The sequence below is a fragment of the Polypterus senegalus genome, chromosome 10 (genome assembly GCF_016835505.1).
Source record: "Polypterus senegalus isolate Bchr_013 chromosome 10, ASM1683550v1, whole genome shotgun sequence".
NCBI classification, from domain to species: domain Eukaryota; kingdom Metazoa; phylum Chordata; class Cladistia; order Polypteriformes; family Polypteridae; genus Polypterus; species Polypterus senegalus.
In genome coordinates this window covers 144,160,904-144,183,537 of record NC_053163.1, presented here as the reverse complement: position 1 = coordinate 144,183,537, position 22,634 = coordinate 144,160,904, and the positions used below count along the sequence as shown (strand labels likewise).

The 22,634-nt window shown below is 41.7% G+C and overlaps 2 protein-coding genes across 12 annotated transcripts in view; one reads left to right on the top strand and one right to left on the bottom strand.

The window, feature by feature from the left end:
* Positions 1–2,282, top strand: part of unc13a (unc-13 homolog A (C. elegans)) — a 70,027-nt gene extending 67,745 nt beyond the window's left edge. For all 11 annotated transcript variants that reach the window (XM_039766955.1, XM_039766954.1, XM_039766952.1 and 8 more), the window contains one exon: positions 1,477–2,282. In XM_039766955.1, coding sequence (XP_039622889.1) covers positions 1,477–1,762 — 286 coding nt within the window. In that variant the 3' untranslated portion in view covers positions 1,763–2,282. The remainder of the gene's footprint in view (positions 1–1,476) is intronic.
* Positions 2,283–12,487: 10,205 nt separating this feature from the next.
* The window catches only part of si:dkey-110c1.10 (unconventional myosin-Vc), a 60,608-nt gene continuing 50,461 nt past the window's right edge, over positions 12,488–22,634 (bottom strand). The window contains exons 30-35 of the mRNA XM_039767730.1: positions 22,449–22,558; positions 22,259–22,389; positions 21,886–22,180; positions 18,252–18,426; positions 17,910–17,990; positions 12,488–13,623 (exon numbers count right to left, since the gene is read on the bottom strand). Coding sequence (XP_039623664.1) covers positions 13,459–13,623; positions 17,910–17,990; positions 18,252–18,426; positions 21,886–22,180; positions 22,259–22,389; positions 22,449–22,558 — 957 coding nt within the window. The 3' untranslated portion in view covers positions 12,488–13,458. The remainder of the gene's footprint in view (positions 13,624–17,909; positions 17,991–18,251; positions 18,427–21,885; positions 22,181–22,258; positions 22,390–22,448; positions 22,559–22,634) is intronic.

The window sequence follows — 22,634 nt, the reverse complement described above, 5'->3', positions numbered from 1 at the left end:
GACTTACTTATTATCGGCACGAACAACATACAAATTTTTAATGATATCTCAGACCTAAATATTACTTTTGGTCTACAATAATACTTTTAAACATAGAAAGGCTCAGCATCCTTGACTACAGGCCATTTATCAGCCAAGAATGGCTTACTTTACATACTGTTCCCTACTATTGAGTGGAGCTCACACCCTCAGCCTTAATAAACCCTCACAGCACAGAGTGTATGGCAAACTTCCAGCTGCACCAGGTGCTCAAAGAAATCTACCTTATTATTTCAATCACACTACACATTAAGACAAAGCATAGAAAGTTAGAAGCAGCATTGTATTTATTACAGGAATAATAATGATAATAACCATTGGAACAAAGAATAATAGAAAATAGGACTGATAGAAAAGTATGGATATATAGTCTTTAGAAAAAGCTTACTAAAGGTTACAGTTGACAAGGATGAATATCACAGGTGGCTTATGATCTAGCACTCGTAGTTGCTCATGATGCTTTTCTGAAGATTAGATGGAAACGGCTTCACGTTGACGTTGCTCTGTTCTCTTCTGACGTCTTCGTCTCTTCTTCTTCCTCCCTCCTTCCTTACTCACTTACTCACTATATCGCTCCTCAGACAAGGCATATTTATTCTAAAATTCTAATGGGGCATTTTGCAAGATGTGATTATTAGATTTTCTGATTGGCTGGCTGTCACTTTGAAGAATTAATTCACTGTCCATATCTCCAAACAATAAAACGTTTTATGTTCTCTGAGGTGTCGCTATGTCTTCCTTTCCAGGCTGTAAAATAATTAGATGTCCATCCTTTCTCAGGTTATAAAGTAATTGAGCCACCAGCATGTCTTCCCTTCTATGTTGGAACAGCTGTTTTAAAAGTGAGATATAACTGGGAAGAAGACATGCTTTGATGGGTCCTGAATGTAGTTCATCTGTTGTCTTGTATGGAACAAAATATAATGAAAATATAAACCTAAATGTACAGATTTTGTACCCCTCAACAGGTGGTAACACATCTAATCACCAGCTAATTAGTGCACACTCTATGATGGCCAGCATCAGGCTTTAATGACCTTTTAGATGTATATGGAGCAGTATGAATGTGCTTATTTCTTTGCATATGGCTTCTGAATCTTTTTTTGATGATTAAAAAAATGACAAAGTGAAATCTGCTCTTATGGGTGCTTTTGTCATCTGAGGTTATGTAGATTTATCTAAATTTCAGACTTGGCGAGGGCTAGTTGACTGTTAGCTATTTCACCACTATATAAAACCATAAAATTAAAAGAGGTAGTTCTTACTTTTTCACATATCACTATGTGCTGTAGAATACCCTCTTTCTAGATGAACCTCTGTGCTTTTAGAAAATCAAAAGAAGACAATCACAGTAAGTATCTTGTATTATGCATGTGTTTTAACTAACCAGGGTTTTCTTAGAGTTCCATAATCCTACGCTTTTATCTCTTCTTTTAGCACCCTGAGCAATGAGACGGGCCCAGAATGTTATGAGCTGCAGATCTGTGTCAAGGACTACTGCTTTGCCAGAGAAGATCGCACCGTGGGCATTGCCGTCATGCAGCTGAAGGACCTCATGACAAGGGGGAGCGTAGCATGTTGGCTGCCACTGGGCAAACGGATCCACATGGATGAGACGGGTCTGACGGTTCTGCGTATTTTGTCCCAACGCAACAATGATGAAGTAGCCAGGGAGTTTGTCAAGCTGAAATCTGACACCCGGTCAGCTGAGGAGGGCAGCTAGGGGGTATGGAGTGATAACCAGATATTGACAGGATGGGATGGGCAAACCCTCCCTCTCTTTTCAGATCATCCCACCCATTGCTCTAAACCTCATGCCTTCAGTGGAGGGGATGAGGAAGGGGGCAATAACACTTTCTGAAGGACACACATCTTGTGCACTGTAGAACGGAATGGTTATAGCTGACTGCATGTTACATCAAACCCAGCTCAACCTACCCCACTCAACCAACCCCACTCCCCAGTGGAGAAGAGGACTGTTTTTCAGTTGGGTTAATGGGAGCTCTCTCCATTATGCAAATCTAGGACACCCGGCATCCTAGCCTGCTCCAGAAGGCATGACCACATGGGCAATAGAAGACAGAGCTCAGTTAGGAGCCATTTCTGCAAGTCTGTGGTCAAAAAGAGTGGAACAGAGCATCATGCTGGAGTCCGAATGCAATAGCCATTGAGAAGCCTCTCTCCTTGAACCGCAAAGGCGTTTCTAATTACTAAGGACTTCACTTAGTTATTAAAAAAAAAAATCTGCACTTCTTTAAAAGAGAAAACCATTAACATGGGTGTCTTGTTTGTTCCATTTTTATGTCAGTGCAGGAGCACAGTGCCCCCCGGCTGTGGGTTAGGTTAGTGAAAGTCTATCTGTGCATTCCTGTGTAAATTCTTCAACGTGCGCATGAGAATTTGGATGCCTTTTAGCACTGTGACTGAGTAAATCCCAACCCTCCCCACGTGCACAAACACTTTGCAGACTGGAAAATTCACTGAATGGGAAAGAAAAATAAAAAAAGAACAAAACTACAGATGTGAAATTCTTCAGACCCAAACAAGACTGTTTACTTGCCAGACTGCCAAACTGTCACCACTGGAGCCTCTGTGTTCAGACTCCTTCATTGGGATTTTTTTTATTTTGTTGTTTTTTTTTATTATTTTTATTTCATTTCTTTGTTCTTAACAAGTCACATTCCACTGCACGTGCCACCCCCTTTTCCCCTTTGCTCTTGGGTGAGGCGGGGGCCATAAGGGATACGTAATAAATGCACCACTGCGTGTCTGCATGTGTGATATCCTCATCTATTGTCTAACTAGTCGAAGAGCAGAGACACAAATCTTCTCTTTCTCCATCTCTCCAAAATGCACTTTATGTATGCATCTCAAAAATAATTTTCAAAAATAAAATCATCTCCCTGTTAAGACAGGCTCTGCACCTCTGCAACCGTGAACTGGATTAAGTGGGTCTGATACTGGATAGATGAGAGAATGTATTGCTGTTGTCTCTAAATTGCCCTTAAATGTGTCCAGAGCTGCTATGAACATCTAAATCCTTAACTCTAAATTAATATTAAACATTAGGGAACCTACAATGCCCTCTGCCCTACTGTAGCCTACTCATGGCAATCATGGACATCACTTCTCTAATAGATTTATGGGATATAACAAGTATTCAAATCACTTGACTTTTTTACCTTTAATTGTGCCACAATATGGAATTTGGTTTAAGATTTTACTATTGGTAAATGAAAAAACTTCATAATGTCAAAGTAAAGCAAAATTCCTCAGATCCTTCTAAATAAATTATTAATAAAAAAAAACACAATATGACTATGACAACACAGTGCTTAGCACTGCAACCTCATTGAAACGGTTAAATTGTATCCCCAATCATTTTTGATATGAAGTTTGCAGGTTCTCCCCATTTGTTTTCTCAGAGTGCTTTATCATTGAATGGTCCTAGGGAGACCCTATTTTCACTTTCAGACTCTTTATTACATAGACCTGAACAGAGTGTCCAGGCTCCTCACTATAACCCTTGTTCTATAAGTTTCCGCTTGCCAGCCTATCGCAAAAATACAGTTGCAGTCTGCAGGTCCAGTTGTGCCCTTTCTTTTTTATCTATGACCCCAAACCACAAGACAGAGTACCAAAACAAGCAGGAGAGAAAATTTAAACTTGCTCGAGGGCTCCGCTATACAATTTAAAGAGATTGTTATTTTCACGGGAATTGTTACATATGATTTATTTTCATTTTTACTTTAAAACTTTTGTTAAAACAATATTTGGAATTAACTTTTCTTCAAGATCGCATTGAATTTTGATTCCGTGTTTAGACTTACATCGTGACAACACAACATATAACTGCCTGTGAGTGAATATCGTTTCTTTCTCTCTAATAAATAAAAAACGACTTTCTCAAATGTTTGTCCATGCTGTTTCTTCTTCACTTTATCGTTGACATGTCATCTTGAACGTTTTAAATATTTTGTCCTGATAAAATTTCTATGAGCTGAGAGCGCTGGGAGCTTGTCTGCCAAAAGCATTCACATGACTAAGGTTAGATGACCGTGGTCTTGTTTGAAAATAGTTGTAAGTAGGGAGTGACTTGAAAGAATCTCATGGGAAAATCTCATGTTAAAAGTCTCTGTCTCACGGGACTAAATACCGCGCCAACATTTTTGGAATCTTTTAATTCTCACTGGCAACACGAATTAGACGATCTACAAGTCTCCGACTTAAAGTTTAAATCCAAACAATATATTCAATTTCTTTTCGCTGTTCCATTATTTCACCGAGTAATAATTTCCGTTTGTTTGTGCTAATGTGACCTTTACTATCCTTTGTTTGAGACTTTTGAATTTTCGTAATTCCATTATCTCTAACCTGCTCTGCATGTGTACAGCGCCAACATTTTCAAGTTCTTTATGACGTTCTACTTTGTCACCTACTCCTTGTCCTTTATTTCCAGCCCCGGGCATGGTTAAATCTCTTTCTCGCGGGACGTATAATGCTGTCCGTGTTGTGAAAGGGGGCTGAATGCATGCTAAGAAGATGTGGTCGGATCAACTGCTGTGCTTGCTGCTGCTGCTGCTGGCGAGCTGCGTGTTCTGCTTGTCACGCTGCGTTTCGATCATTTAAATGCCTGTACAGCAGCTGTCCTTTTGTCACGCGGGACATCAAAGTGTCTTTCAAGAAGATCACGTCTTGTCTCCCTCGTCTCCCTCCAAAGATTTTTTTTTTTTATAATAGAGAGATATGCATGTGCTATGTATTAATTTAAAGTTCCTAAATGTGGCCAAAACAAAAGCAAAGTAAAATGCGTGTGACAAAATAATACGAATGCAAGCTGGATAGGTAGCAGCCCATATTACCGCCGGATTGATTTATGTCTCTTCTAGCACCAAAACAACAGGTGTCTATTCCCCTGTTTTAGGCCAATAGGAGAGGCCACTTGGGCTCTCTTTCTTGGTCTCCCCCTGCTTATGCCTGGCAGTTCACTGGAAGATGGCTGATTTCAACATGGGCGTAAACATTTCTGTCTCTATGATATTAAGCTGATATTGTTGCAAATTTGTTACTCTTGCCCCTAAACTAAAACACATTCACAAAGAACCCCCTACACTAAAACACTGACTATGAGTGATACCTGCACAATGGACCACTCCTCACTACTTTTTGCACAAACAGCACATGGGTATCCCCCAGATATAACATAAACCTAAACTCTCACACACATTGATCTGAATAAGAGCCTAGACACACTTATCAGCCCACAATGCATTATTCCCACTGTAACATCCTCTCTTCTAGGACATTCTGCTTAGCCTGCTAATGCTGTGGGTACTCCAGGCTCCCTGTGACTACTTTATTCCTCAATCACTAAGCAAAACAACATTCATAAATGGGATGAAAGACGTGATTACACCAAAATCCTTCTGATTATTTTGACTAAATAGTTTTATTGTGAAGGGGTCCTAAGGTGATCCTACTCTCGCTTTTTCATTGTTGTGTTGCTTCATGGCTTCATTTTTTTTAATTCGGTTTTCCCTGCCCATTTTACTGTTTTGCTGATCCCCTTTTGAATTTTATTTCTTTGAAAATAAACTTAGAATGCTAATTATTATTCTCTTAAGTGTAAATACGATTTAGAAGATTTTTTTGGAGCAGTTTCTATTGTTTTGTTTTCTCATGAACGCCACCATTTTATGTTAATCGTTTATGCATTTCTGTGGCAACATCCTGGATATTTGTGTTGTATTATGTCTATTATGTAACAGAAGAAAAATTATTATGCTGCTTCCACTTGATCTGTATCAGAGATTGTGGATAAGGAGCTAAAACAAAACAACCCATTTCTAACAAGTGTTTCTTGATATTCTGGCTTTTTGATCTTTTTTTGCATGTCTTTTTAACTATGGTTTCTGTCTTTTGTATTTGGCGCTGGCACATCTCCTATTGTCTTTACTGTTTCTACCTGTGTTTTGTTCCTTGACTTTGTCTCATCTGATCCTTAAAACCTTTTGAGGCTATTTCTATTATAGCAGTACACTTCCAGACTCGTTGTTCAGGTCTATGTGATAAGAGTGTCACAAACTCCCACTATAGCCCTCATATGTTTTCAAGTAGCCGTCTGTCACAAATCGAAAACAAACAGGAGAGAAAGCTTACGTTTTTATACATGCATTATAGATTAACATTAACTTAAGATTCCTAATGTGCTGAAAAAAAACAAAGAAATGAGTGTGACAAAATAATAACAATACAACCTGGATAGGAAACAGCTCATCTTACTAGGAGTCCAAGCATACTGCTGGCTGTTTGTCTTAGTAAGCTGAGTGGATTCTGACCCAGCATGGTCTCTGAATAGATAGAATGATGCAGAGAGACTGAGACACTTGGCTTCTCTGTTAGCCTAAATTCACGTTGGTCTTGTTCTTCCTTGATATACCTCTTGAGTTAATGGGACAACATAGTGTAAGGCCGACTCCCCTCTCATGTTCAGACCTCTCTTTGACCGACCCTGTTTAGGCATTCCTTATGTCATTGAACCTTCTATTAACTCAATTTTTCACTGTAGCCCTTGGGCTAGGTCAAACTTGTTTTCGTCCATCAATATTTAGTTTATACTGACTCTGATTTGGTATTCTCTGAGTAGAACACACACATATCTGTGTACAGCAGGTTTTGTTTAGGTCAATTAATTGTTATCCAATCTTTATCAATCAGAATTGGTAAAAGTAGTGTGCTAAACAGTAGGGACATTCAAAATCTGACTTGATATTATTTTGGTGGAATTAGGTGGATAGAATTGATGAGCATTGTTGGGCTAAATGGCCTGTTCTTGTCAACATTTTTCCAATGTTCTAATTAATTGGTATGTGGTGAGTAGAGCAGCTATAAGTGGTTAATTTGATCTTTGTCAGTCTGAACTGATTTGTGGCAAGTAGAACAGGCTACAAGTTTTTATAAGTATATATATTTTCGTAATATTTTATGTCACATTATGTCACAGAGTATTTCAGTTCTCTTTACCAATATGAATGATGTGCAAGTTTGATTATTTACAAATTTAATAATGTCCCTAAGTTTGCCCTGCAATGGGCTGGTCATCCATTTAAGGTTAGTTCCAGCATCCCATCATATGTTGCTGGGATAGTCTTTAGTCCCCGCACAACCTATATTAATTTGAGAATGGAATGTTGTATTATGTTTAAATTGACAGATTTATACATATTAATCCCACTCGAGACACATTTTCTGAAATTGCGGCTATTGAAAATGTTTGAGTCTCTACCATGTGCACCTGAAAATTGTAGTTTTCAATCTGTTCTTATTAACCAAATTTCTTAAGGTCCCTTGATGTGTATAATGAACAGAAGATTGTTATTTCTCTGGTTATATATTCTCAAATCACGTGAGGTTCAGTGTTTGAATGGCAACACCAAAACCTTGACTTTTTATAATTAAGCCACTCCACTGTGGCTTATTGTCCACCTGACCTGAAAGGTTAATTTTCTCCAAAGTCCAAAACTGTTTACATACACAAGAGGATTTCTATGCACTTTGCTCCATCAATTCAGACTTTACCTTACTGATCTTAATTGATATTTGGTGTGAGCTTTTTCAGTGTCTTTTATTTTGCCAATCAGCAGGTGTGTAGCTATCCTCACAGAGATTCTTTCATTTACGTTATGGGATGCTTGTGATATAAGATTGTCCTTATTCGGCCAAATGGGTGGTATGGCAGTATGTTGGTTAGTACTGTTGACTCAAAAATTGACCGTCCTAGGCTGGAATCCCATGTATAGTCACTCTGTAGTGGAATAACATTTTCCATGAGTCTACGAGGGGTTTCCTCTTTCATTCCAAACATATGCATGTTAGGCTAAATGGTGATTTTAAATTGGCCCTTGTCAGTGCAGGTATGTATGTAAGTGAGCAGAGAAGCCCATGCGCAGCTAGGTCCTGCATGAAACCTGATGGACAGACATTGGGTTCCCACAGCCCTGAACTGGACTGTTTAGAATATTAGTATATGTTCTTCCATGAGCACTTACAAATAAGGATATATATATATATATATATATATATATATATATATATATATATATATATATGCACAGTATATAAAACACTAGAGTGCTGGAGAAGACAATGCAAAGGCAAAATGAATGAAGAATAAGCTTCCTTGAAAAAAGTACAAAAAGTGTAATATAGCAATCAGCACAAAGACTGAATTATGTAATTATATTATGTAATTAGTGATTTGTAAACTTTGTATTTGCATTTTACCTGAGAATTTGTCACACCGTTCTGTGCACTTGGTGAAGAGTGGTATACAAAAATAAAAATATGTAGCCCTCCAAAAACTTCTTTTAAATGCAACATTGCAATCTCGATCGTCTCCCTGACTAGTTCCCACCCCCCTCCTCTTGCCTGCATGGTCATTGGTGGGCACACTGTTGTACTCATATTGACATTGTGCCATATTTTCTCCATTTCTTTATAATGAACTTTACTGTGATTTGGAGGACTTTCAGTGCCTTGGGAATTTGCTTGATTAAAAATTTTCAATAAATGTCTCACAGATTTGCTTTGTCTCCACATTGTGGCTGTATTTGGGTTAGGGTGAGCAGAGCAGGCACCTTTTCTACATCCAGGTGGGCTACATTTCTAAATACACACACTTGTGACCAAGTCTGTTAATTAAAATGTGTTACAAAGACAAAGGTGAAAAAATGATGAAATTAGCGAATGTCAGTTTTTACTTGTAACATGGTGGCACAGAAGTTAGTGCTGCTACATTATGAATCCTGCATTCTTCTCATTTCATCACTTCAACCACTTTTCCTGGTGGGGGTCACAGTGGCAAACAGGTCAATCCAGATTTCCTTGTCCCCAGCTACAGATTACAGCTCTATCTGGGGAATTCCCAGGTGGCCCCAAGACAGCTGAGAGATTTAGTCTCTCCAAAGTGTGCTGGGTCTGCCTCAGGGTCTATGCCCAGTGGGATGGCGGCGCCCAGAGCAGATCCAGTGGGAGCCACCCAGGTAGCATCTTTGCAACATGCACAAACCACCTCACCTGGATTGTCTCAATCCGGAGGAGCAGCGACTCGACTCTGAGGCTCTCCTGATTCACTGAGCATCTCACCCTATCAAAGAGTGTCAGTCCATCCACCTTGTAAAGAAAAACTCATTTCTGCCCCTTGAAATCCTGTATCCCATTTACAAATCCTACATCTGATTGTTGACCATATGGACTCGGCAAGTTCTCTTTGTGGCTGTATTGGGTTTACATTGGGCTCCTCTGTTTTTTCGCTCACATCTTCAAAAGACACGTCCCTCAAGTTGACTGGTGTTTCTGACCCCGTGTGTTCAAGAGTGTGTGTGCAAGCTGGCTCTGTGATAGACTGGTGTCTTAGCTAGAGATAGATCCTGCTTTGCATCTAATCCTGTCGGAAACAGACTCTGACTCTTTCCCATCCATGCCTGCTACATAACTGGCACCGTCATCCAATCCTCACCCTTGGTCTTGCAGGTTGTGATCCTACAAGATGGTTCCATATTGCTGTTTTAGGCTGAGCCCAGCTGGGTTATGTGGGTTAACCAACCACCAGTTGTTCACCAGTGAATGCCACCTTAAGGGTTAGGGTTAGGGTGGCTACAATAGTGGGTCCTGTTAACCCTACTCAACAGGGCACACTCTTCTTTAATTTATACCATCATGAGGATCATCATGAACTGTTCTTTGTCTGACCTTTTAGCTCAAACCTTTTTATCAAGGGAGATGCTAACAGGGGCATCAAGCTCCAGCCAACCTAGCTCTGAGTATCCCTAATGTTCACAAGCCCTACCACCATGTCAAGGTGAATCTGAGGATGTTATATGGAAACAGAAGGATCTGTTGAATTTCATTTACAGTTAGATTGAAATTAATTAATATTCCCTTATTGTAACACAATTAAACATAAAATGCTTCATGGGGGTGAACACTTTATATTTTCATTCTATTGTTTAAAAATGAGACAATTTGCCCACCTGGCCTTAACCTTCTTAACAGCTAACACATGTACAACTTTAATGTGATTAAATTACATAAACTCGTCTCACTTCACCTTACTCAAAATCCTGATACCAAACGTGGCTAAAACTAACAGCCACTATTCTCTGCATGAACTTAAATGTAAATGAATCCTGTCTCTCGGTTCCTATTACAAGTTACTGTATGTACAACATATAGATTTGATTTTCTTCTACATATCCTCACAGACAGTAAGGGGGGCACAGTTTAGAACCATTGCAGTATAGCTCCAAATCCTTTGGTTTGAACTCCACACCTTCCCGCTGGCAGTGCAGGGTTTGCATGTTCTCTCCATGTCTGTATGGCCTATTTCTCCAGGTACACTGTTGGTCTCACCTCTTCAACATGTGCATGTCAGTTTAAAGCAGTGTTTCCCAGCCTCGGTCCTGGGGACCCCCTGTGCCTGCAGGTTTTTATTCCAACCAGATTCCCAATCAGTGACAACACCTGATCATGCTGATCTCATTTAATTAGCTGGTATTTGTTTCTCTTATCCTACATTCAGAAAAGCACAGCAGCATGATTTTTATATTTATAAGACATTTAGAAATATTTCTAATTTTGCTATAAATTTAAATGCTTAACTCTCTTTTGTTGATTTCATTATATTTTGCCCTTTCTCTGTGCAGATTGTGCCCTTCATTGTATCTTATTAAGGGCGGCACAGTGACGCAGTGGGGTTTGCTTCCCGGATCCTCCCAGCGAGGAGTTTGCATGTTCTCCCCGTGTCTGCGTGGGTTTCCTCCGGGTGCTCCCGTTTCCTCCCACAGTCCAAAGACATGCAGGTTAGGTGCTTTGGCGATCCTAAATTGTCCCTAGTGTGTGCCTGGTGTGTGTGTGTGTGCCCCGTGGTGGGCTGGCGCCCTGCCCAGGGATTGTTCCTGCCTTACACCCTGTGCTGGCTGGGACTGGCTCCAACAGACCACCGTGACCCTGTGTTAGGATATAGCGGGTGGTTGGATGATGACTGACTGTATCTTATTGATGACAATTAAAAATGAGCAGAACAGACACGCTGGCAAACAACACTGATTAATTAAAGGCTGCAACTACTTTCGCATCAGACCCACTATTTAGTAAATAATGGATTCATTAAACAATTAGAAATATATATATATTGTGGTAAGCAGCCCGGACACAGACAGGCAGACACCAAAAGTTTCCACACCACACACGGTTTATTCATAATTTACTATGTACAATGTCCTGCACACAACCCAGTGCCCCTGCACCAAGCACCCTTCAGTCCAGGCCTTTCAATAAAGCCTCTCTCCCTGACTGCCTCCACTCCTCTTCCACCCGACTCCAGCCATCGAATGGAGGGAGATGGCCCCTTTTATGTTCACCCAGACATGCTACAGGTGCCTCCTGATGAACTTCTGCCGGCACTTCCTGGTCTGGCAGAAGTACTGATGGCCAGGGCTCTTCAGACACTTGAGCGCCCCCTGGCGGTGACCACGGGCCCCTATAGGGTTTAGCTTCCATGCTCTGTTCCCGTGGTCCCTATACCAACCAGGGCAGCTGCCCTCTCGTGGTCTAGAGGAGGCGTACCACCCCCAGCCACTCGCCACAATAATTTTACCAAACTTAGTTTTCTAATTTCTATATTCTTCCCAAAACACAGAACTTGGGAAATAACAGCTCACTTAAATAGCCCAGGAGTCCAATTAAAAACAGACGTTGGTTGGAACAAAAACTTGCAGCCACAGAGGGTCCCCAGGACCGGTTGGGAATCACTGGTTTAAAGGATACATGTGGTATTTTTCAAGTTCAAGCTATTCCATCAAGATTTTTCAAATACCAGTGGATTCCTGAGGCTACATACAATAACACAGACTCAGTTCAGGTCTTCTTCATCAGTTTGTATTGTGCTAGATAGACTAATTGACATTAAAAATTTCTGTTTTCAGAGCTCGAAGATCCAATGTCATATGTAGGGAATTCTAACCCCAACTCCCAGAATGATGTGGTTCTTTGCCAAGCTATGGTTTAACAAGGAACCACACAACGCCATACAGTACCATTAAAGAGCCGTCATTGTTAAGAGTGTAAGCCAAATAAGTGGAAATTGAAACCGACTAAAAATAGGCTGCTGAATGGCGGATAATCAGCGGATGATGGCGTATCATCCAGTTTGTATACTGATATCTGTTATATTTCCATTCATTAATTCTGTTCAAGGTGACAGGTACCAACAGCATTGGTGCAAAGCAGGAACCTACGCCAGATGTAGAATCTGTCCATCAAGCACATAAACAGACTCTGCGAATTCAGAGTCACAAAACACTCAAAGCACAAGGACATGGAAGGAAACATTAAGTAAATAAAAGAACAAAGGGAGAATTGCAAACTTCATCCTGCTGTATTCCTGCCATACAGCAAAGATGGCGAAAACCAGAGATGACCACCTAACACTCCACCTCCAGCCACGCCCTCTATTAAAATGAGCCTATGAGTCCTAGGCAAATTTTCCAGTAGCTGTTTGTCCATTTACAGTGAGTACACCATAATTTCACTTGTTTGGTCATTTCCAGATTTTTAAATAGCTACAAATTCTGGTGTGGTGCCAAAGGCTAAAGGCCAAGTCATATTACACAGCTTTTCCAGTGATTCTTAGTTCCAGCACGCTCCTGTGACCACCATTCATTTTGTCTGACACCCCCAGTGACTCATTCCAATAAATCTGCAACTCATCCCGGTAAAATTAAACAGGTTTGACAAGAGATGTGCTCTCAGCTGGAAGCAAAAAACATATAATGCACCTAACTTTGGACTTAGAAAACAGAAGAGAAGCTCATTTGTCTGATGCTAAATGGAAGAAAAGGGGGCTGAGATTGCAGCCAAACCCGCCTATGGATTGGCCACTGGCTTCATCAGGCAACATGGTATTGGCCATTAGGAAAAGGGGTGAGTTTAAGATACTTTTGGAAAGTCGTCTGATTTGGCATACCCTGCTATTTCTAGTTGTGTAATCTAACATCATGAAGTGACACGTCACCTCTGACTAGCAGTCAAGTAATGTGACATCAACTTAATTTACATGCACAATGACCAACCATGCTACAACTGGCAATGCTCCACATCTGGCCAAACATTGATGATAAAAGGAAGTAGTCTGGGTGTCATCATAATCCTAGTGTGCTTCCATGTTGCAGCTCATTAGAGTGAGGATGATGGTGGCCATCACTATTCTGACACTGCAATTCTTATTATTCAGCTCACCTTTTAAATACTAAGAATTAGGAAAATGTTTGGTGGGAGTGAACTTTTTGACAAAAAGTGTTCAAGCAAAAACAATAGCTGGTAAACCACTGGGCACTACAGTGGACATCAGAGCCCGGCATGTCACACACGCTGAAGAAAAGACAACTTTAAGTTTTCTGGTATGTGAAGATTTTCTGAGCGGACATGGGAGGGTGGGAGAAAAGGGAAAGTCACTGGGAAGGTGTGCTTCACATCCATCAGAAGGTACTGCCGGGACTCCCCTTCTGAGCGATTCTTCAGCAAACTCTGAAACAGACAGGAGAGGGCACCCTCATTAATTAAGCTGAACCAGATCAGAAAGTGACTGTATACAGACTTAGACCTGCTGCAAGCGTAAAAGACGTCCACACACAGGCAGGCCAAAGAGATGCTTTCAGAGCAAGATATCTGCATTTAGGGTAGAGAACAGCTGTCAGAGTAAGAAATCTGCAGAACTATCCAACAGATGCTGTAAGATCAAGAGATCAACACACAGATCTTCGGCATAATCAAGAGGCCCAAATAAGCCAGAGAGTTGCTGCCGGACCTATAGATCTGCAAACAAAAACGCTAAGGAACTGCCTCATGAGTTAAAAGTTAACATATAAAAAACAGAGAGGTCTACCAAAGTGTTTTGTTGACAATTATGTCAAAATAAGAGATCTATCATAAGGTCATAGAAAATCCACAGGTCATATTGGCAAGGAGTCTGAACAATCCTTTAGGAAAAACGATGAGCAGAAAGCAAATATGGAAACCATTTGGTACTGGAGTAATGGACAAACCAGTCTTTTCACAAATCATTAAGAATAGCTTCAGGCTTCCATCCATCCATTATCCAACCCACTATATCCTAACTACAGGGTCACGGGGGTCTGCTGGAGCCAATCCCAAGGCACAAGGCAGGATGCCAGCCCACCATAGGGCGCGCACGCACACACCCACACACCAAGCACACACTAGAGACAATTTAGAACCACCAAACCACCTAACCTGCATGTCTTTGGACTGTGGGAGGAAATGCAGACATGGGGAGAACATGCAAACTCGGAAACGAACCCGGGTCTCCTAACTGCGAGGCGGCAGCGCTACTCACTGCGCCACCGTGCCGAGCTTCAGGCTTGAGGCTTGTTATCAAAGTTATCTGATTAGTCAAGGGGCGGCACAGTGCGCAGTGGTAGTGCTGCTGCCTCGCAGTTAGGAGGCCAGGTTCGCTTCCCGGGTCCTCCCTGCATGGAGTTTGCATGTTCCCTCCGTGTCTGCATGGGTTTCCTCCAAAAGTCCAAAGACATGCAGGTTAGGTGCAGTGGTGATGCTACAATTGTCCCTAGTGTGTGCTTGGCGTGTGTGCCCTGCGGTGGGCTGGCGCCCTGCCCAGGGATTTGTTCCTGCCTTGCACCCTCCCATGTTCCAGAGTATAAAACCTGGACCAAGACCAAAGAGCTGCGGTAAGAAGTCTCTTACCAGAGCTAAAATCATGGAATTGCAAAGCAGTAGAAGTAGTAGTAGTAGCTGTAAGAGCCTTGTCAGATGTACAGAGTACAGAGAGATTCTTACTTGCCAGTCTGACTTTCATGCAACAGACTGCCACTCACTGGTGACATGATAAGCACAGAATAGAGCTGTTTCATGAGATGAAGATTTAGTGAGCTGAAATAGCTGCTTCCAGAGTAAGAGATCTCCAAGAAGGCCATTGAACTGCTACCAATGTCAGAAATTTCAGATGAAAAGGGGAAAATGTTCTGAGATTTTTCAGGTAAGGAAGACAGACGTTTTGAGGTAAGGTCATTATACTCAGTAATAGTGATGAGAAAAATGATTCAGACGAAGCTGGGTGCATAGCAAAACTGTCCTGGAGGAGTGGTGGCTCTGAGGCTAAGGATCTACGCTGGTATCCTGAAGGTTGCCAGTTCAAATCCCCGTCACTGCCAAAAGAGATGCTTCTCTGCTGGGCTCTTGAGCGAGGCCCTTAACCATCAGTTGCTCCAGAGGCGCTATATAATCTCTGAACCCAAGGGGTATGCGAAAACCAAGTAATTCCCTTCGGGATTAATAAAGTATAATTAAAAATAATCATTTTTTGAACCTGCAGACTGCTTATATTAGTTTTGAAATGAACCATGATGAATATAAAGGAACTAATTTACAGAACCATTAAGGCAGTTTAACTAAATAATGTATAGAAGCAATTTACGTTGAAAGCATCCTCTCTTTTGGACAAATAATATATGACCCACATACATTTGTACATTTTTTCTGTATTGTACTGGTAATTTATAACTTTAATGCATCGGTTTTATTATCCAATGAATTGAATGTGCTTTTAATTTAAAATGGTCAGGCAAGTTTCTAACTTAATGGTAAAAAGAACAGAGGCAATAAGTGATTGTACAGATAAGCTTTTGGGCAGAGCCATCCATCACTAGGACATTTAATCAATTATATATATGTAAGGTGACATGTTCAGGAGTCATCCATTGTTAATGTCAGGGATAGTGAGTCATAATGTGGAGTACTAGGGAGCGACTGGCAGTGTAGCAAATCACTCATATGGTACTTATGTAGATGGGATCATATGTGGAGAACATTGGAGTAAAGACATGCAGAGAAGCAGTGTAGAAATAATTCATACTCGGTTTATGTGAATAGGATCTGTTTGTGTGTGTGTGTTAGGCCAGGTTTATACTGCTATGCAAGCGTTTTACTGTTTATACTTGCACGCGTAACTTTACATAAATCTGGAAGAATCCACCAGGAGGCAGGGTGAGATATCATCACGGTGAGAACAGGTTCGGCTTCGCTGTGTTGTGAATTGGTTGGAAAACCCATTAAATTCCGATGACACCTTACTGCAGTATCTCTGAAAAGGATGTTTAATGATTAAACCCATCAATCCAAGGATGTGTCCATTCCAGCAAGCATTGGGCATGAGGCAGAAACATTCCCTGGACAGGACAACAGCTCATCGCATGGTGAATACAAGCAGACACACACACTGGCGTCATTTTAGTGTCACCAGATCTGTATCTTTGGAAGGAAACTGGAGCTCACTGTGGAAACCCAGCAGGAAAACATGCCAGCTCCAGGCAGGGAATACCAGCGATGTGACTCCCTGCGAGACAGCAGTGCTACTGCTCCACCACCGTGTAACCCCCATGTGTGTAAATATTAACAGTATTCATTATTTAAATGAAATTAACGATTTGTCTGTAAAATGCAACATACATACTTTAATGCATTTTATCATTAACGTGATATCACGTATAAATCTTAGGATTCTAAATGTGCAGAGAGCTGGAATATCATACATGTAATGTGTTCTGTGTGTGGCGATTGCTGCTGTCAGGTCAGGAGGAAGTCCCAGAAAAAAAAGACATCACAGAAGACGGTATGTGAGACTTTTAAAATGTATTGTGTCATTACAATCAGGAATATGTGACGCTTGAATATAAAAGCACCAAGAATGCATCTGTATGTCGGCATTTTGCTTTACCAAATTGAACCATTCAGCAAACATCGAAGCGTGCACATCAGTCTCGTAGGATCCTCAAAGTGGTTTTCTGTCACATGTAGATAGTAAACAGAGACTCTGACGTCACGGTCCGACTTTTATCACACTGCGCCCTCTGACTTTCTGCTGGTACTGCAACTCACACACGTGTCGCATTAATTTCTGAGGACCTGCTCAGAGGACACATCAAATGAACACTGGGAACGTGTGGCAGCCATAATGTATGCGCCTATGCGTTCTGAGCATGAAGTATAAACGAGTCCTAAATCTTAAGGTGTAGAGCAGGCCAATCTAGTAATGAAGATGGTAAGTCTCACTCATCCCCCAATAATACAGAAACTTTGTATTTCGCTTTGACAAAAAAAAAAAAATTAGAAAAATCCATTTCATTTTGCTTAAGGCACAATTTGTGCCATTCACAACAAGAAGAAAGGCGTCTGGATTCTGTCTGGAAACTTTTTAATTAATTAATTCTCCTTAACTCTTTTTCTAACTTAGACTTTGACTAGGGCAGCACGGTGGCGCAGTGGTAGCGCTGCTGCCTCGCAGTTAGGAGACCCGGATTCGCTTCCCGAGTCCTCCCTGCGCGGAGTTTGCATGTTCTCCCCGTGTCTGCGTGGGTTTCCTCCCACAATCCAAAGACATGCAGGTTAGGTGGATTGGCGATTCTAAATTGGCCCTAGTTTGTGTGTGTCCTGTGGTGGGTTGGCACCCTGCCCAGGATTCCTGCCTTGTGCCCTGTGTTGGTTGGGATTGGCTCCAGCAGAACCCCGTGACCCTGTATTTGGATTCAGCGGGTTAGAAAATGGATGGATGGATGGACTTTGACTACTAGTTACCATTTTCATTTCGATGAAAGATAAAAACGTCCAATTGCAACTAGTCTCTTGGCTTGGTTTATTGTCCTTTTGTCTCCCAGTCATCTCTGTTATAAAACATTTGCCTTCCTCTTGGCTAGCATAACACATGATCAGGACAGAGAGCTGCTGTCAGAGCAAGAGATGAGTGCTGATAATAAAATGCAAAGGTAAATTAGACTTGCCTGAACATTGTGGATGAATTTCAGGGTGACTCGCTCCTCGTAGTCATTGAGAGGAGAGTATACACTTAGGATCTTAACAATCTGAAAAATAGAAAAGTGGCACAGCAAGACCACAACATCACATCACTATGGCAGCTGTCATCTGTAAGAATGTACTACCTAGATGATCCACCACACAATACTTAGAGGAGGACTCTCACAGTCAGCATAAATTTAGTAACTCACCCGCCATGGGAAAAGGGTCAAAATGACCACGGGAAACCATTAAGGCACTGGTTAAGACAATAAAAGCAGCATTTAAAGGAGCTGTGAGTCAGATAGGACAGGTTAGGTGGTACCTACCTGGTGAGTAGACAAGGCCGTGCAGGTCTGCACGATAGACTCAGCATCACTCTCTGACTGCTTGCTGACCTGCAGGAGCTGTGCCGCCTGGATCAAAGGCTCAAGAGCCTCTAAAGCTCCCCCTAGATGAAGTGACCGGCCTCGAAGCCAATCCTCGAGTTGACTAATGTTGTACCTGGCAGATACACAGACAGTATGTGAAAACAGGAATGAAGGCAACATGAGAGAAAGCTTGGAAAAATATTTCGTTTTAGGAATACTGCACTAATACTAGTAAAGCTTCCTTTTACTCTCAAAACAGCCTCAATTCTTTGTGGCACAGATTCCTTAAGATGTTGGAAACAAAACCTTTGAGATTGTGGTCCATGTTGACATGTTTGCATCATGCAATTTCTGCAGAGTTGCCAGCTGCACATTAATGTTGCAAATCTTCTGTTCTCCCACATCCCAGAGGGGTTCTAATGGATTCAGATCCAGTGACCAGGAAGGCCACTGAAGAACACTGAACTCATTAACATCTTGTTTAAGATGAATATTGCTTTGTGAAATGATGCATTATCATGCAAAACGTAGCAATTACAAGATGGGTAAATTGTGGTCATGAATTGATGCAGCAACTCAATAGGCACTGATATTCAAGCAATGATTGATTGGCATTAATGGGTCCGAAGTGTGCACAAGTTCACACAAGTACACCACCAGCACTACTAGCCTGGACCATTGACACATGCCAGTTTGGGTGTATAGATTCATGCCATTAGCACCAAATTCTGAGCCCATCATCTGTGTACCTCAGCAGATATCGAAACTCTTCACAGAAAGCTACATTTTTTCAGTTTTCATCTGTCCAGTGTTGGTGAGCTTTTGCCCACCGCTGCCTTAGAGTTTTGTTCTTAGATGATAGAAGTGGAACCTGACATGGCCTTCTGCTGTTCTCACCCATCTGCCTCAAGGTTTCAACGTGTTGTGCATTCTGGGAAATTTTTCTGCTCACCTCAGTTGTACGGAGTGTTTATCTGAGTTACCGTCCCCATTCTTGTGTTTGATCTGTTTGACATGGACATGAAGTGAAGCCCCTGACCTGAGTCTGCAGAACTTTATGCATTGCACTACTGTCGCATGATTGGTGGATTAGATAACTGCATGTATAAGAAGGTGTACAGGTATTCCTAATCATTTTCTCAGTGAGTGTATACAGTATAGAAAAGAATCCGCCCCTTTGAAATATTCCTATTTTTGTTTGCTTTACAGCCTTAAATGAAAACACACAATTGAATATTTTTTTCTATCTTTACTTACTCAATGCAATCAATAACATCCAAGTGAAAGATATCACAGCTAGAGCTGAGAAGTATTTCAAAAAATGAAAAACAAGACCTACTGAGATTAATAAAGGATCACCCCCCCAATGTCAGTGGCATTTGCTTTAATGATAGTCTGTTGAGATTCTTCTCTATCAGCTTTGTACATTTAGATTGTATAATATTTGCCCCCCACTCTTCTTAACAGTTTAACTGTTCAAGTTCGGTCAAATTGGATGGTGAGCATTGGCGGACTGCTATCTTCAAATCTATCCACAGATTTTCAATGGGGTTTAGTTCTGGGCTCTGACTGGCCACACCAGGACATTCACTTTTTTCTACTTCAGCCACTGTGTGGTCAATTTTACTGTGAGCTTTGGTTTGTTGTCATGCTGAAAGTTGAACATTCTGCCATTCTTCAACGTTCTGGCAGAGGGTAGCAGGTTTTACTCAAGAATTTGACAATATCCCTTTCCTTCTACCCTAACAAGAGCGCAAGGTCCTGTGGCAGAGAAACACCCCCACAACAGGATGCTGCCACCTCCATGCTTTACTGTAGGTATGGTGTGTTGTGGATGGTGAGCTGCATTGGTGTACCATTTGGCAATGAGGCCAAATAGTTTGATTTTGGGCTCATCTGACCATAAGACTTTTTTTCCACTTGGCATCAGAATCTTCCAGGTGTATTCTGGCAAACCTCAAACAAGCCTTAATGTGGCCTTTCTTGAGAAGTGGCTTTTTCCTTGTGACCCTCCTGAACAAGCCACAATTGTGGAGCACTTGTGAAATTGTTGTCACATGCACACAATGATCACTCTTTGCCAAATCCCGTAACTCCTTCAAAGTGGCCATTGGCCTCTTGGTAGCCTCTCTTACCAATATCCTCCTTGCTCTTCCATCCAGTTTGGAGAGACGGCCGGATCCAGGGAGGGTCCTAATAGTACCAAACACTTGCCACTTCTTTATGATGGACTTTACTGTGATCCTTGGGATTGATAAAGCCTTTGAGATGTTTTTGTCTCCATCTCATGTCTTATGTCTGTCCACAACTCTGTCCCTGAGATCTTTTGAAAGTTGCTTGCCACCCATAGTCAGTTGTTTGCTGTCAGTTGCACTGCCAAACAAGGGAATGAATGGACCAGGAACAGCTTCACTAATCACACTGATTACAGTTGATCACAGGTGGAAGGAAGCCAGTAACCATGGTCTGCAATGGAAATGGTGGGCACTTACACCTGATCGAGTTTAGGAGGGAGGTGATCCTTTATTAATCTCAGTAGGTCTTGTTTTTCATTTTTTGAAATACTTCTCAACTGTAGCTGTGATATCTTTCACTTAGGATGTTATTGATTGCATTGAGTAAGTAAAGATGGAAAAAAATATTTGATTGTGTGTTTTCATTTAAGGCTGTAAAGCAAACAAAATGGGAATATTTCGATGGGGGGGATTCTTTCAATAATGAACACCATCCCAAGGTGCTTTACAACCACAGAGATAATGTATAATTATCTACATCTGCTCTTATAACTACAATCTAAGAGGGGTAAGTGACTTGCTCAAGAAAGATGGAAGTGGAGATTGAACCTGCAGCTTTGAAGTTTAAAGTCCAGCGCCTCAGCCAACTGGGCCACAACAGGCAATAAACAGAAATGAGAAAAGAAAGAAAAAGTACCATTAAAATGACAGAGAGGCTCCTTTGCTAAGTAATAGAGGACAGATGAGCAAACAAAGGGTAAAGAAGCTAGAGCAGGGGTCCTCAATCACAGTCCTGGAGGGCCGCAGTGGCTGCAGGTTTTTGTTCTAACCCGGTTGCTTAATTAGTAAGCAATTCTTGCCAATAGTTTAATTTCATGGCTTGTTGGTGCTTTAACTCTGCTATGCCAGGTAATTCTCATAGATTGTCTTCCTCTATCTAAGGATATCATCCAAATGATATGAAGGCTAAAATGGAGGAGTAATTCTCAGTCCTTCACTTTTTTCTCTTCACTTTCCTTCCAAGTATTTAATTCAACCCAACAGTGCATGATAAATACACACAGGAGTAAATAGTAACAAGCTAAATGGAGAAATGCTGGTCTTTTTTGTCATTTGCAAGTGATTGCTAATTAGGAGCCATTGAAAACCGAGAATACAGCTGTTTAAGACTAAAATAAGCAATAAGGGTTCAAAATTTTAATGAGCGAGACAACCAAAGTGAAGCAGAAGTGTTACTTGAGCAATAAGTGCTTCCTATTAAGCAATTGGGTTGGAGCAAAAACTAGCAGCTACTGCAGCCCTCCAGGACTGTGATTGAGGACCCCTGAGCTAGACTGTCAAAGCGTGGTTACACTCACCGGATCTGAAGTCCCTTGGTCCAACTGCACATGTCCCGCCGGAGCAGCAGGTTGTTAAGTGTCAAAGCGGCAATCATGTAGCTGAATTGCCGGAAGGCTTGATGACAAATCTCTAAAGGTAGTGCCCAGGCACTCAGGGTGGCATGCAAGCTGCTCAGCTCCTGAAGCATCAAATCCATGTTGTGGCTGGACGCCTCATCCACTGTGGTGCTACTTGACATCCACCTGCAGAATCCAGAACCCTTGGAACTGCCTAATAAGCCAGGGATAGCCTCACATTCCAGCATGGCTGGTACTGCAAAAGTGACACAAGAGCGAATGGTGAGTTGGCATCCACCTGTGTAGAAAAGCAAAGGGCAGGGCTGACCCTCACCAATCATGGGGTGCAGTCGGCTCTCTGAAATCCGGATCAGCTGCTGGTAGGCTTGGATAATCAGGTCGGCCAAGGATTTGCATGGGTCACTGAAGTCACCACTCAGGAGGCCTTCCTCATTGATGTTTCCACTGGCAGCCTAGAAGTTAGAGTAAAATGGTCAGCTGGAGCCCAGCAGTCCAGCAGTAACCTCATCAGCCCTTCACTGACCTCCTTGGAGCTGAAGTGTCGAAGAAGATTAAGCAAGAGGATGGTGTTGGAGAGCCAGAAACTTGTTATCTCCACGTCGTCTGGGTGTTTCTGAAGAACACACAACACAGGAGGTCAGGAGGATGTAACAAGTGGCCAGACATTCAGGCAGCATCTCCCCTTGAGT